Source organism: Mycteria americana, chromosome 1 (genome assembly GCF_035582795.1).
Source record: "Mycteria americana isolate JAX WOST 10 ecotype Jacksonville Zoo and Gardens chromosome 1, USCA_MyAme_1.0, whole genome shotgun sequence".
In the NCBI taxonomy this organism is placed as follows: Eukaryota; Metazoa; Chordata; class Aves; order Ciconiiformes; family Ciconiidae; genus Mycteria; species Mycteria americana.
The window spans coordinates 48,786,180-48,800,654 of record NC_134365.1 but is presented as its reverse complement, the minus strand read 5'-3'; the positions used below and the strand labels follow the sequence as shown (position 1 = coordinate 48,800,654).

The window sequence follows — 14,475 nt, the reverse complement described above, 5'->3', positions numbered from 1 at the left end:
ATGTATGAGTGAAGCAGCAATAACTAAACAAATAATTCAACAAATCCAGGTAGCTATTCTTTTTTTTCCCGTTAGGCTTTTGTTTGTTATCTATAAAAGCATCTGGGAGATGGTGTGAGCAGTGTAACGACAGTAGTCTCAGAACATCGATTCCCAAAGTTTTAGTTTTCCAGTTTTTGTTGGGAATCTTTCTGGGTTCTGTTTCTCACTCCTTCTTTTCCCATAGGCCCATGTCCTTTAATAGTAAGAGAGCACTAGTGCAAGATGTGCACTTGTGCAGCAGATTTCATTTGAGATTGACCCGATTATCCCATTGCGCAGGAAGGGAATCTGAGCCCCATTTCAATTAAGTGACTAACAGATGTTTTTTCTTCCCAGCATCTCATGAAGAGCCTGCAGTACAGTAAGTAGACTGCTTTACTCCTATTCTTATCCAGGAACAGTTTGGCACCATGAAAGCTCCATTCACCTGACTTGAGATCACTTTGGAGGTGTCTGGAGCTTCAGATAACTTTAAAGATAACTTTCACTGCCCTAATATAGCAGAGCGTGGTCCCCCACAATCTTCGTCACATGTTCACAGCAGTGCACCGTGTACTAATCCATTTACTCCATTTTTATGGTTATATTTACAGTATCTGAAAACTGTTTTCTCCTGCAGCAAAAGTACCGCAACATCTCCTGTTTCTGGGAAACACAACCCTCAGGCTGTTTGAGGATCACCTGTGCCTTCCGTCATAGTAAAGCTCGCAACATAAATGGACTGTTTTTGCCACCTAGTAACAGTGAGTAAAAATATTTTATCATCAATTTCTTCATTAGAGTAAGTAAATACACAAAAATGTCCTTCCAGTGCTTCCTTCCAGTGCTTACGTGATATATATTAAGGTGAAGAAATGTACTGTGGCAAATCAGTCAGGTATGATCTGCTGTCCCAGCAAGCTCAAGGCAAAGCAAGGAATTGTATTGGCGTTTGAATAGGGTAGCCACGTCAATTTTTTTAGCTGGCGTGTTACGGATCTTCCTAATTATCAGTGATGTGAAAAATGCGGTCACAAATGGCAATTTAGGTTGCTAAGATCCGTGGAGTAAAAATGTTGCTTTACTTGGGTATTTGCTTCATTCAGTCTCTCTAGGAGTGAAAATGGTTAGCAGGCAGGCAATCATTTAAGAGAAATGACGAGTAGCGTGTGTGGTGGGGGGAGCAGGTTGGCAGGGCCAGTAGTAGCAATACCTGTTGACAGAGCACAGCATGTTACATGGATGAGACACCCCTTGTGCAGATAACATGAGATTACAGGGCTGTGTGTGCAGATGTATTTCCAGTTCATGGTTCTGAATACATTTGTCAGGCTTACAATTTGGGTTTTTTTCCTCAGTCCTTTCTAAGGGGAGCTCTTGTCTACCAGGAGGCCTGGTAGACAGCTGGAACCCGGAACAGGGTAAGAGTCCAGGGCAGGGAACCAAGACAGATGTCAGAAATGGGGGGGAAGCAGGAGTGAGAGCAAGTCAGCATGACTTGACATAGATGCGTGAGCAAGTGGACTAAAATCTAGGTGTTCCTGGGCCTTATCTCCAGAGCTGTGGACAGGTGTCATAAGAGAAGGCCAGAAAGACCTCTAGGCAGAAGCAAACACCTTGTGTTCCTGGAATTCCCCTAGGAAAAGGCAGCCTGTCATATCTGGGCGTGTTGAGCCTAACTAACCCCAGGGACCAAGGCAAGAACTTGAGTGCTGTTTCTAGGAGTGTCCATACTGCTTTTAGTGCAGTTCCCACATCCACAGCACCGGCCCGGGACAGCTAGTGCTGTCGTAAACACCACGTCGGCACGCTGCTGGGTGTGGTGCGAGTCAGAGACGATGCCCAAGAGGCACTATGGACAAGGGCATCCTGTGTAAGAGCAGCGTCCAACGATCAGAAGGAGAAAATGGACCCAACCCTTTTTCTTTTGACTGCAGTATGGATCAGTTGAAAGGCCGTGTGCTCCACAACAACACTGCAAACATTAAAACTGCATTTATTCATGTCAATACGTAGAAATCTTGTTAAAGTAATTGAAGTTTCATTTGGCTTACACTCCCCGGAGCTCATAATACCCTGTTCTGGACACTGAAAAAGGCTCCATCAAGTTCAAGTGCTGTAGCTCACTTTCTCTTGCATGAGAGACAACAAATCGGATCCACAGGAGTGTTATTAAACTGGGTTTAGTATGATACACGTGCTGCTCAGAGGCAAGCAAGAGATGCACAAGAATAACAACAACTGGCATAAAAGAAAATGCCCACGCTTGATCTTCCTCCTTTAAACTGGAAAACATATCCAGCGTTGCTATTTTTCATATCATGCACAGAATCCTGATTGTATCTCTAGTTGCAGCTTGGTCAGCTTGAACTATACCAATAGGCTCACCATTTTTCGTCACTTTTATTTTCAGCCCATTGCATTTCCTGGCTCTCAGAAAATGCTATCCCAGTAGTGAAATAGTTTTGCTGCAAAAATGATGGGTAGATATAAACTGCTAAGGAAATGAATAGCTTTCCTGATCTTCTTCTTCTGATTAAGTGTCAATTATTTTCATGAACTTCATATTCTTTCTCAAAATCTACATTTTGTGCTTTGTAAAGAGAGTTGTGATTCAGAAAATTTTGATAGGAAAAAATGCCCACAAGCTCGGAATGGGTAATCCTGTGCTTAGCACTGCTAAATCCTTCAACATTGATGCCATGGGGAGCGATATAGGCCTGCCTATTCTTCAGCATGTTTAAACTATTTTCACCAGTGGAGTCCTAAACTCATTGACTCCCTTCAGCCCAGGTATTACTAAGCACACGTTTCCCTGTGTTGTAAGTATCTACCTGTTGTTTCATACTTTCTGTAGCTGGAAGATGCTCTTTTGCCAACCTCCGCAGAAGATTTTGCCTAAAAGGCACAATGTGTCTATTGAATGATTCCTTCAGTCTGATCATCATTTCAAAACTCTACCTGCTGGTCTGCACCTGGATTTGACCTTCTAGTTCCCTCCCAATAAAATAAATGTAATGTTCTCTTCTGCAGATGCCCCATTGCAACAGGGTATCCAAGAAGGGATTCTGCAGCCAGCCCATCGTCAAGAATCACTCAGAAAGCAAGAGAATATTCTACTACCAATTCACCCTCCACTGATTATAAACCTCAACGATGAAGAGGACGATGAAGAGGACGATGAAGAGGAAGAGAACTGTAAACAGTTTTTTCTTTCTTTTACGAGGAAGTAGAATGGGGTTTTTTGACCCTCACAATGTACTTCACAATTGAGTTATGATAATAACCCTCACATGTTTAGAGAAGAGTTGTTGTCAGGTTTTTAACATAGTTTCCAGCTAATCCCCAAACTCTTGGAACTGGTACTCACCAGATGTGAGCGAGGCAACATTTTGTAAGTCCTGTGAAATGCCTAGCTGTCTATTTCAATAGTGGTATAATTCACACACCTCTTTTTCACAAAATAGAGTTGAAAACGTGATCCACGCTTCAGGTGGCCATCAAATACTCTTCCAAATGTCTGAGAATTTGGGGATGAAATTACAAGTTTAGGAGGTAGTTCTTTTCTGGGCAACACACTTTTGAACAGGGGCTGGACACACTCATCACTGAAGGTGAAGTCACAGGTTTGGTTACAAAAGACAGTTGCGTGACTTCGACTTAAATCATTTGTTTGACTGATTTCCTAAACTCTGTAGGCAGCCTCCTTTTATGACAGAAAGTAATCCTTAATCGGGCAAAGAGAATCCATACAAAACTCTTCACTAGTTCAAATGAATGTGTATGTGCATATATATTCTTTACAGATATATATACAATAGTATTTTAAATGTAGTTAAACCATTGACTGTATCTCACTTAGAGATGAGAGCTTCATAGGGAAGGACTGAATTGCACATTCCCAGAGAGTGAAAGTGAGAGAACAACCTACTCTCACGCATGCACTCTGCAAATTACTGTGCTAGTTCTCAGGCAGCCCCAAGCCACTTTTCATCTTCCCCCTGCCCTTCAGGTTGGCTGGCAGGGCTGCCTGTTAGTGCTTCCTAACTCAGTTTCCGTCTGAGTAAGCCACATGAATTTAAACAATCTAAAAAGCAGGGCTTTGCTGATCTTAGTAGCCTTAACTGAGACTCATCAGGAGCACTCACATCACCAGCTCTGCCAGCAGGCATTACGGAGAGTAACTGTGGGCAGAGGTTTTGTGACAAGCACTCCCTGGAGACATGTTTAATCACAAGACTTCCTCTTGAGTGTGAAAGACGGATTATTTTGAAAATGAGTCCTGAAGATCTTTTTGAGTCCTTTTAAATCAACACACATTAGCTTCTTAAACATGTGTTGGAACTGCAATTCCATTGCTCTTGGAAATACCTTATATTAAGGAATCATTTTTCTGTCCAGAAGCAGAGGTTGCACTCAGAAAAAAAAAAGCCCGTGACCGAAATGAATCCCACCATGATATTGATTATTAAGAATTGTGGAAGGTTTTTGTATAGATACCTAGTAATCTTTTGAAAATTATTTCCTGCAGACGTTTCTGATTGGGTGCCTAAGACTGCTGCAGAAATTGAAGAGGAAAGAGCAATAAAGGAAATATGCTATAAATCTGGTAAATATGAAATGAGTCACTCTTTCCTAAACAGCAATGCTGCCAATATAGTAAACTTGGGGTTTTTTTCCCTCTTGGTGTATGTTTAGGAGAGTATTACGGGATTCAGTACCCTCACGAACACCGGTCGACAAAAACTGTGTCTTCACCTCGGAACAACGAGCTACTACCTTTGGAAGCTACCGAGCGAGACTTGCAGAAAGGCAAGTACTCGTCATCTTCTTGGACAATGCTTACTGCTTTTAAAATTACTGTTACAGGGAGAAACTATTGCATAGTGTGCCCCTCCTCCCCGCTTGTTTAATTTAGTGACAATAAAAGAGAGCATATGAGAAAGAGCATAAAAATACTTCATTAATTTTTCCCCAGAGGTAGATAGATATAGATATGTAGTGTCACACACGTGGTGACTACCCGCATCGACTGTAGATGGAAAAGGTAGAAATGGGCTATTAACCCTACGTGCACTTTCGTGAGATACACAACATAGGTCTTTCATGTCATTTGTCTTCACCATCAAGATTTATGTACTCTAATTTTAACCATCCTCAGCTTAGGAATGTAGTTTAAATTTCTCACCTAGGCTCTCTGTTGTAAATGGAGAGAGACAGGCACTCTCAGGGGGCTATTTACTGCATCATAAGGTAGTGCCAAAGAAAGGTGAGACGAGTCCCTTTCCCGGAGGTGCTCCACGCTCTCTGCTGGCTGTCTTGGGTGTCTAGGTGACAAAATGTCGCGATACATCAAACTTTCGTATAACTAAATTTAGATGAAGTAAATATCCCCTCTAAGTCTCTTATAAAAATAAGAGCAAGGAAGTTCCTTTTTTTTTTTGAATGCTGGCCTTTATCCAACATAATTAAGGTCAAAGGAATACAAATTCATAAGTATTTACCTCCCTTATTATGTGTCTCCTTCATTCTTGACCAAGTGGCATGACCAAAAAAAATCTGTTGTAGATTTTATACTGAGCAAGTAATATATCATTCCATTTTAGGCGAGAGTTATGTTCTTACTGTAACAACCCACCAGAGGAATCAGGAGATAAGTCATGAAAAATTGCTGGGCAGAAGTATGACCTGCTACTTTTAATAAAAAAGAATAGTATTGTTTGTTTTGTGTAAATTTCAGGGATAAATTCTTGATGATACTGTTTTATGTAAAACAGATTTGAGTAGGATGATGTGCTAATAAAAAAATGGGAATGGAAAAATTGTCTCCATTGCCAAGACTACAGACATGTGAAGTCATGCTTTTTTGACCGACGCTTATGCCAGCCTCCATTGTTCAGCAGAATTGTTCAAAATTATTTCCATCTCAATTCTACATTTAAAACATTTTAGATTTATTTAATATATGAGCTTTTAATATATGTCTTTATTTAGAATTAGATAAATTCAGAGAAAAGGCTAGAGATGTTTCCCCAAAGCATTTCTTCAAGTGAGTTCTCTGAGGCTTTAGGTACTATGAGGACATGCATCTTGAAAATACCATAAATTCAGTCAGGTAGGAGTCATAAACATCAGTCAGGAAAAGTGAGAAGCTAAAGAACGAGCAGGTAATTTGTAGCTGGTTCTTTACTTTGGGGCCACACTCCCAAAGTAAAGGCCAACCTGCGTATGATGCTATTTTCTTAGAGAGCATGAGAGGCATACCTCAGTTACACGAGACCGGATCCAAAAAACTAACAACAGAGAAAGAAGAACATAAAAGGAGAGGGTAAAGGAAATTGCACTAAACTAATCGCTAGCTCACAGAGGTGGGAGGAAGAGAATGGCAGTGCCATTCCCTGTGCTTACACACAAGCAGCTACAACTTTCTTTCTGTTGCCTTTCCACGTGATGGTAATACAATTCCTGCAGAAATTAATAATGCAAAAAACGAAGGAGGGACTTCAGGAAGGAGAGCACTGAAAGAGGGTATTCCCAGAGCAGAGCGTAGATCCTTTGGAAATGGAGGTAATATACTTTAGCATCAGCTTCTTATTGCTGAACATCACACAGTAAATAAAATACCTGAATACGCATGTATTAAACTTCACCATTTTATATTTGGGTTATTCTTTGTTCTTTAGGTTCTAGAGGCTCTTTCTCATGCTGCACCATTAATTATAACAATCAAAAGCACTGTTTATGATTCTGCTTGTCTTAGGATTGTACTACAAAAGACCCATCCTCTCTGCTGAGTAGAGTTAATGTTTTTCCTGCTTAATGTTGGAAAAGAAATGGTTCTGTGGAGTTAGAAGAAAGCAAGTGTAGAAGTGCGAACAAGTTAAAATGCTTTCAAAAACTGTTATGTTTGTGAGACTATCCCAAGTCAAGATGAATAGGCTTTGTATTTTTCAGTTCTCATACAGAGAAATAGTAAAGCTGCATCTTGTGTAATGGGAGCTGACCCCTCTGCACACCCACGGTTGATCTTAATGAAGACACAGTGTTTTGCCCCACTGAGTTCAGTACAGAATCATGTCATTGAGGTTGAAGTTCTCCTGTTCTCCTTGAATTTACTTACTACTTAGTGGTATTTAATCCCTTTTCTTCATCAATATTGATTAGTGGTAAAAATAGTAATAGGAATTGTTGTAGCGTTCTTTTCCCCCCTTAGTTTGTCAATGCAAACTAATGCAGTACCACGCACAGGATGCTTGCTCTAGCTTTGAGCAAACTGGGACGCACCTTCTAGCTCCAGAACTGTATTGCACAGTACAAATGTATTGTACGTGCTACTTCTCTTCCTACGACCTTTACGTACAAAATGCATCTTTCTTGTAGATGTTCTTTACTCTCAGTAATAAAGAGTTGCCAGTGAGAAAGAATTCTATAATTAAATCTCTGCTCATACCCATATGTATTTAAAGCTTCTTAAACGGACTGTTTCTCTAATTTTTTGTGAGCCTTAACGAATCAGCTATTTGGTTTCATTGTATTCTTTGCATTTTTTAATTCATTTCAGTTTAAAAGCTAATGTAATTATAAGAAGAGCAGACTCTGTGCATTGTTCACACTTCTCAGGGTGCTCTTGAGTATAGATAACTTTGTGAGACTCCTTTCCTATAGGAGGTGATGGTTCTGTGGCACAGAGGAACACATTTGTTGAAGGGAAAGGGCGCCAGGCACTACCTCAGCAAAAAGAACCAGCTGCATCCAAGTATTCCAATGGGAAAGGTATGTTATGGTCCAGTTCTGCTTCTTTTAGCCAGTTTGCATCCTCTGTTAAATTCAATGGGAGCAGGATCAGTCCCCGAGTTACCAAAATCTTTGATGCCCGCGTGTTTGATCACATGACGTGATGTGCACTTTCCACTTCCATCAAGTAAACCAGATCTGAATGTAGGTGGTATCTCAAAGAGCATGGGCCTTAATAGAACCAGGAAAAAGAGCGTGGCCAGCAGGACTAGGAATGTGATCGTTCCCCTGTACTCAGCACTGGTGAGGCTGCACCTCGAACACTGTGTTCGGTTTTGGGCCCCTCACTACAAGAAAGACATTGAGGTGCTGGAGCATGTCCAGAGAAGGGCAACAAAGTTGGTGAAGGGTCTAGAGAACAGGTGCTATGAGGAGCGGCTGAGGGAACATGCCTTGTTTAGCCTGGAGAAAAGGAGGCTGAGGGGAGACCTTACCGCTGTTTACAACTACCTGAAAGGAGGCTGTAGCCAGGTGGGGGTCGGGTCTCTTCTCCCAGGTAACAAGCCCTAGGACGAGACGAAATGGCCTCAAGTTGCACCTGGGGAGCTTTAGGTTGGCTATTAGGAAAAATTTCTTCACCGAAAGGGTTGTCAAGCACTAGAACTGGCTGCCCAGCGAAGTGGTTGCGTCACCTTTCCTGGAAGTATTTAAAGACGTGTAGACGTGGCACTTAGGGACATGGCTTAGTGGTGGACTTGGCAGTGCTTGGTTAATGGTTGACCTTGATGATCTTAAGGGTCTTGTCACCCTAAATGATTCTATGGTCAAGGAAAGAGCGTAACACTTGATAAAGTGTACTTAAGAACTAGTCACATTCAGCAAATTAAAATACCTACACCTAAGTACCTCGATGGATAGGCTTTACCTTCCTCACAAGAGAATTCTAGAATATGTTTGGAAGTGTAGAAAATGTATCAATTTGATTATTGTAGGGAAATGGTTACCTGATTATTACTTTGTGGTTTTGGAGTAAAAAGAAAAAAAGGACAGATTCTGGCTTTAAAGTACCCTAGAAGCCGAAGCAGAAGTACAGAATTTCTGCTGCGTTCTGGTCTGAACTGAGAGGAACCAAAAGTGCTTATTTATGTTAGCAGGAGAAAAGGAAGAACAGGCAAAGCCACGTCTTCCTGCAGAGCAGCAGGGGCCAGGTGAAGAGCGCTGTGGCTACTCTATACTGCAGCTTGCTTTGTCAAGTTCTGTTTGTAGTTGGAAGTGGGCTTAGCTAGGCAACCAACGCTCTTACAATTTTAGCCGCATTGTTTGTAGTCTTTTGTTATGTTCACGACCTGCCTGTGTCCAGGATGCACCTAGATGCTACAGACAGAAGAAGTAATTCATAGTTCAGCCAGAAGGTGATCTTTGGAGCGCACTGGTCTCCACGGGCTCAACCATGGATGTTCCAGAGCTCCACACAGCACCTATGCAGTGTAGAGGAAGGATGTATCTGGGCAGGTAGTCAGCACTTAGAGGAGAGTAGGGGATTGTGTTCACAGCTGCTCTTGAGACAGTCTGAGATACAGATACATTCAGAGAAAAGGCTAGAGATGTTTCCCCAAAGCATTTCTTCAAGTGAGTTCTCTGAGGCTTTAGGTACTATGATGACATGCACCTTGAAAATACCATAAATTCAGTCAGGTAAAAACATCATACAGGATCCAAAAAACTAACAACAGAGAAAGAAGAACATAAAAGGAGAGGGTAAAGGAAATTGCACTAAACTAATTGCTAGCTCATCCGGTGGGAGGAAGAGAATGGCAGTGCCATTCCCTGTGCTTACACACAAGCAGCTACAACTTTCTTTCTGTTGCCTTTCCAGGTGATGGTAATACAATTCCTACAACAATCAACAATACAAAAAGCAAAGGAGGGAGTTCGGGAAGGGGAGCACCGACAGAGAGTATTCCCAGACCAGATCGTAGATCCTTTGCAAATGGAGGTAATATACTGTAGCATCAGCTTCGCATTGCTGAACGTCAAGCGATAAATAAAATAACTGAATATATTTGGATTGGGCTATCCACAAAGAACATGTTTTTAACCTTGTCTTCCAGCCTCCAGTCTCCTGCACTATGTCAAATTTTGAGTAGTAGCACAACATTTTTGCTTGTTTTTTTCATTTTTAGGAATCCACACTTCAGACCCCAAAGTAAAACAAGGTTACCAACAAAGGGGTCAAAGTAAGGATGATGAAACGGCTTCCTCCATTCCTTGTGTGAGAGAAACTGGAAGAAAGACGTATTTCAGTTCTTCAGAACCTCGAAGATCAGCATACGTCATCTACCGTACTGTCACCGCCACTCAAGAACCAAAGCTCAATGGATCTGCAGGTGGGTTCCAGCTTAAAATGGAGGATTCTTAAAATGCCGCAAATATGCCTGTCTGTATTGTGCTGCTTTCGATTTTGTCCCTGCAGGTGAATATTAAGTTATTTAGGCCTAAATACAGGCAAGAGTAAGTTTGACCCAGCATAATTTTCATACGTAGATTGCAGCAGTATCCACAGACAGAAATGTAAAGCTTTCTGAAGCTCTACAATTAGTCAGACAGAATATTCATGAACAATAATTGAGCCACCTTCATAGCAGGAATCCATTTCTCTGCCAACAAAGAGGCGTGAATGCAATGACGTGCTGATGTGCACCAATATACCGATCCCCACTTTTTACAGCATCTTTTATGTGACTTATTCTTTTGAAATATTTAATAATTTATTGGTAAACAATTTAAATCATCGTAAGTGTAAAAAGTGATGTCATCTTGCCCGTTTCAGTCATCGCTCTTAAGCTGGGCCGAATCTCCATCTTGAGGTGCCTCCCTGTCTTAATTGCCAATAAAAGGAACCTCCTGCAGACAGAGCAGCCCCTACTTTCAGTTGAATAAAGTTAAGCAAAGTGAATCCCAACATCCCTGCTTCGTCTCGGGGACGAGTAGTTGTGGGGTTTTTCTGTTTTCTTTGAACGTTTGCTTTGATTCAATGTGGGCAGACGGGTATGGACATTACAGGGAGAACATTCTTAATGTGAAGAATACATCTTACCAAATTTCCAGGTTCAAAAAGGATAGAGCATTTCAGTAAAAGGTGATCAGCATTCTTGTCATAAGAACAACCATTACCATCTTCGCTACCTTTCTTTGCAGCAGTTCCTGAGCCACGTGGTGGGAAATGCTCCAGACAAAAGAATCAGCTTGACACAAACAGAAGATTTGGGACCCAAATGGAAAACTATGGTAAGCCTTACATGTTGGGTATAAACTGAAAATTGTAGGGGTCTTGTGCAATTACTAACTGGAATTAACGGAATTAAGCTGGACTTAACAGAAAACCAGAGTATTAATAATATTAACTTTTAACCAAATTTTACAGAAAATGGTTAGTCGTTAGGCAGCATACTCTGATGCAAAATGAACTGCCTAGCACAAAAACATCGTCTTCCCTTGCATCCAGTGCTTTCGCAAGCAGAGATGAAAAAGGAGACTGGATTAGGGATTCGTTTAATCTAAAAGCAAGTGATGCCTTTGGGAAGATTTGCAACACAGGAACAGTCACTTTGGTCAAGTCAAGGATGTCCGTAGCAGAATTACCTCATCTGGAAGATCCTGTGAGCCTGATGGAAACGCTGCAAGATTACAAATGATCTTTAAAGTCCTAGAGAGAAAGTCGGTGTTTAAGACTAGCTCGTATTTCAGAGGTGACGTGATCCAACCGATGCATTAATGGATACTTCAGCTAATGTAATATTTAATTCCCAGATCGGGCTACGAGCAACTTTCATTAAAGGCTTTCTCCTGGAGAAGCTGGCAGCTCATGGCTTAGGCGGGTGTACTCTTGGCTGGGTAAAAAACTGGCTGGGTGGCCGAGCCCAGAGAGCTGTGGTGAATGGATTTAAATCCAGTTGACGGCCAGTCTCAAGCGGTGTTCCCCAGGTCTCAATTTTGGGGCCAGTCTTGTTTAATACCTTTATCAATGATCTATATGAGGGGATTGAGTGCACCCTCAGTAAGTTTGCAGATGACACCAAGTTGGGCGGGAGTGTTGATCTGCTTGAGGGTAGGAAGGCTCTGCAGAGGGACCTGGACAGGCTGGATCCATGGGCTGAGGTCGATTGTATGAGGTTTCTGTAAAGGCCAAGTACCGGGTCCTGCACTTTGGTCACAACAACCCCATGAATGCTACAGTTTTGGGGAAGAGTGGCTGGAAAGCTGCCCATCAGAAAAGCAGCTGGGGGTGCTGGTTGACAGCCGGCTGAACATGAGCCAGCGGTTTGCCCAGGTGGCCAAGAAAGACAACAGCATCCTGGCTTGTATCAGGAATAGTGTGGCCAGCAAGAGTATGGAAGTGATCGTGCCCCTGTACTCGGCACTGGTGAGGCCGCACCTCGAATACTGTGTTCAGTTTTGGGCCCCTCACTACAAGAAGGACACTGAGGTGCTGGAGCGTGTCCAGCACCTCAACAAAGCTGGTGAAGGGCCTGGAGAGCAAGTCTTGTGGGGAGCGTCTGAGGGAACTGGGATTATTTAGTCTGGAGAAACCGAGGCTGAGGGGAGACCTTATCGCTCTCTACAACTACCTGAAAGGAGGCTGTAGTGAGGTGGGTGTCAGTCTCGTCTCCCAAGTAATTAGCAACAGGACAAAAGGAGATGGCCTCAAGTTGCATCAGGAGAGGTTTAGATGGGGTATTAGGAAAAATTTTTTCACTGAAAGGGTGCTCAAGCATTGGAACAGGCTGCCCAGGGAAGTGGTGGAGTCACCATTGCTAGAGGAGATCAAAAAACCTGCAGACGTGGCACTTCGGGACATGGTTTAGTAGGCATGGAGGTGTTGGGTTGACAGTTGGACTAGATGATCTTAGAGGTCTTTTCCAACCCCAACGATTTCTATGATTCTGTGCAATTGTAGCTGAAATTAAGAAATAATGTGTATGTTTTTTCTATAGACAAATACACCTCAGGATCTTACAACGCACCAACTTGGAGGAACAGATATCCACGTGCAAAAACCTTCTCCAAGGTTAAAACAACCAGTCAGGTAACTGCTGGATAGAAATTGTGACAGTTCAGTCTTTTGAGCAAAAGTGACATGTCTCTCCCCACCTAGAAAATGTACAATTGCTCTTAAAACTTCCCCAACCAAACCCCACAAGATTCTAAGCAATGCTGAGTAGTCCGAAAGAGCGGAGCATAGTTTCATTTGTTTGCAGACATGTAATTTTGCCTGTAGAACTAACCCGTGATTTCTAATTTTCCACAATCTTCCTGGTACGAAAGCAAAATAGGTACCTGCCTTTAAAGCGAGGAGCTACAAGAAGTGGGTTTTGGCTTGTAGCACTGGACAAAGCGCAGTAGAGGCTGTATGAGTGTGATCCATTTGTCTCTCTCTTTGATTGCTTGTGAAGCATCTGCAATAGCGGAACGATGATCAGCCGAGGTTCAACTTCATAAGAGGACGCAGGCTCCAAAACATTCACCAGACGCCCTAAGGACCATTCATACATTTTACAGCTGCCTTGAAAGCAGAGATTAGAACCTCTGTCTCGTGTCCCTCGCATGAATGGCCAAATCCTTGGTCTGCACTCTCTGCTTCATTGTGGCATTTCCTGCTTCTCTCCCATCTCTGCGTCCCCCATGGACGTAGCAGGGCAGTTCCATACTCAGCACGAGGCTGTTTTGATTCCAGTCTGAGATGTAACTCTGTGGAGGCACCACACAGATGCAAAGCACCAAAAACCACCTTCTGTAACCCCTCACCAGGCTTGCTACCATGTTTGGTTTCTTTGTGCAAGTACCAGCTGGTTCTCAAACATCTGCTTGGGAAGGTTGTAGAGGAAAAAGACTTGAAGGGAACGTTTTGGAACACCGGTGAATTAGATTAGGATGACAGTTTTTATTTCTCTTGCTTCTAGAAGTGAGGAAAGTTTACTTCCTAAAATGTTTCTGAAAGAGTATATAGTTTGACTCTAGCAAATGATGCCCAAAATGTTCTGTACATCTATTTTGACAGCAGAGCCAAGAAGACATGGAAGTGAATTTAAAAGGAGAAGGATATGTAGACAGGAGAAAGAGATGAAGCGAGTGCGTCAATTCTAACTTGAAGTAAGGAAATTATCAGCTGGAGATCCAAAGATGACAACATTGCAAATTCCAAGAAGAAGAAGCAGGAAGTACACTGTAACATTTAGAAACTGACAAAAATGGAAATGTGTGTTTAAGAAGAGTGTTTGTATATTCATAAATGTACCTAAGAAAAATAAAGATGCATTCTGTTTGACCTACACTATTTGCCTTGCTTGTAACAGGACTGTGATGAGTTAAAAGAAATTCCCCTGAGCTTTGACTGCCTTGAATTGACAAGCACCAAAGTATGCCTTGTTTGAACTCATCGTTCAACTTTCAAGTTATTTGCAGAAAACTCTGCACCTCAAATCAACAAAACATCTTCCTCTCTCCGATTCCTACCCCCGACTCCATCACCGGCAGCGCCCTGTGCATGGAGGAGAGAGTGACCCACAACACAGCTAGCCTGAGCAGGCACAGGCTGTGCCGTGCCTTGCCGTGCGGTGGCTGAGGGAACAGGGCTTGTTTAGCCTGCAGGAAAGGAGGCTGAGAGGAGCCCTTACCGCTGTCTACAACTACCTGCAAGGAGGTGGTAGCCAGGTGGGGGTT

The 14,475-nt window shown here is 42.4% G+C and overlaps 1 protein-coding gene across 1 annotated transcript; it reads left to right on the top strand.

Moving 5' to 3' along the window:
- The first annotated feature begins 600 nt into the window (after nt 1-600).
- Nucleotides 601-14,186, top strand: LOC142413737 (uncharacterized protein C12orf50 homolog). The gene is made up of 8 exons (XM_075510610.1): nt 601-785; nt 3,055-3,219; nt 4,553-4,630; nt 4,720-4,833; nt 9,632-9,751; nt 9,939-10,142; nt 12,750-12,841; nt 14,109-14,186. The coding sequence occupies exons 1-8, from the start codon at nt 620-622 to the stop codon at nt 14,184-14,186; spliced, it is 1,017 nt and encodes a 338-aa protein (XP_075366725.1). The 5' UTR covers nt 601-619.
- The last annotated feature ends 289 nt before the right edge of the window (nt 14,187-14,475 follow it).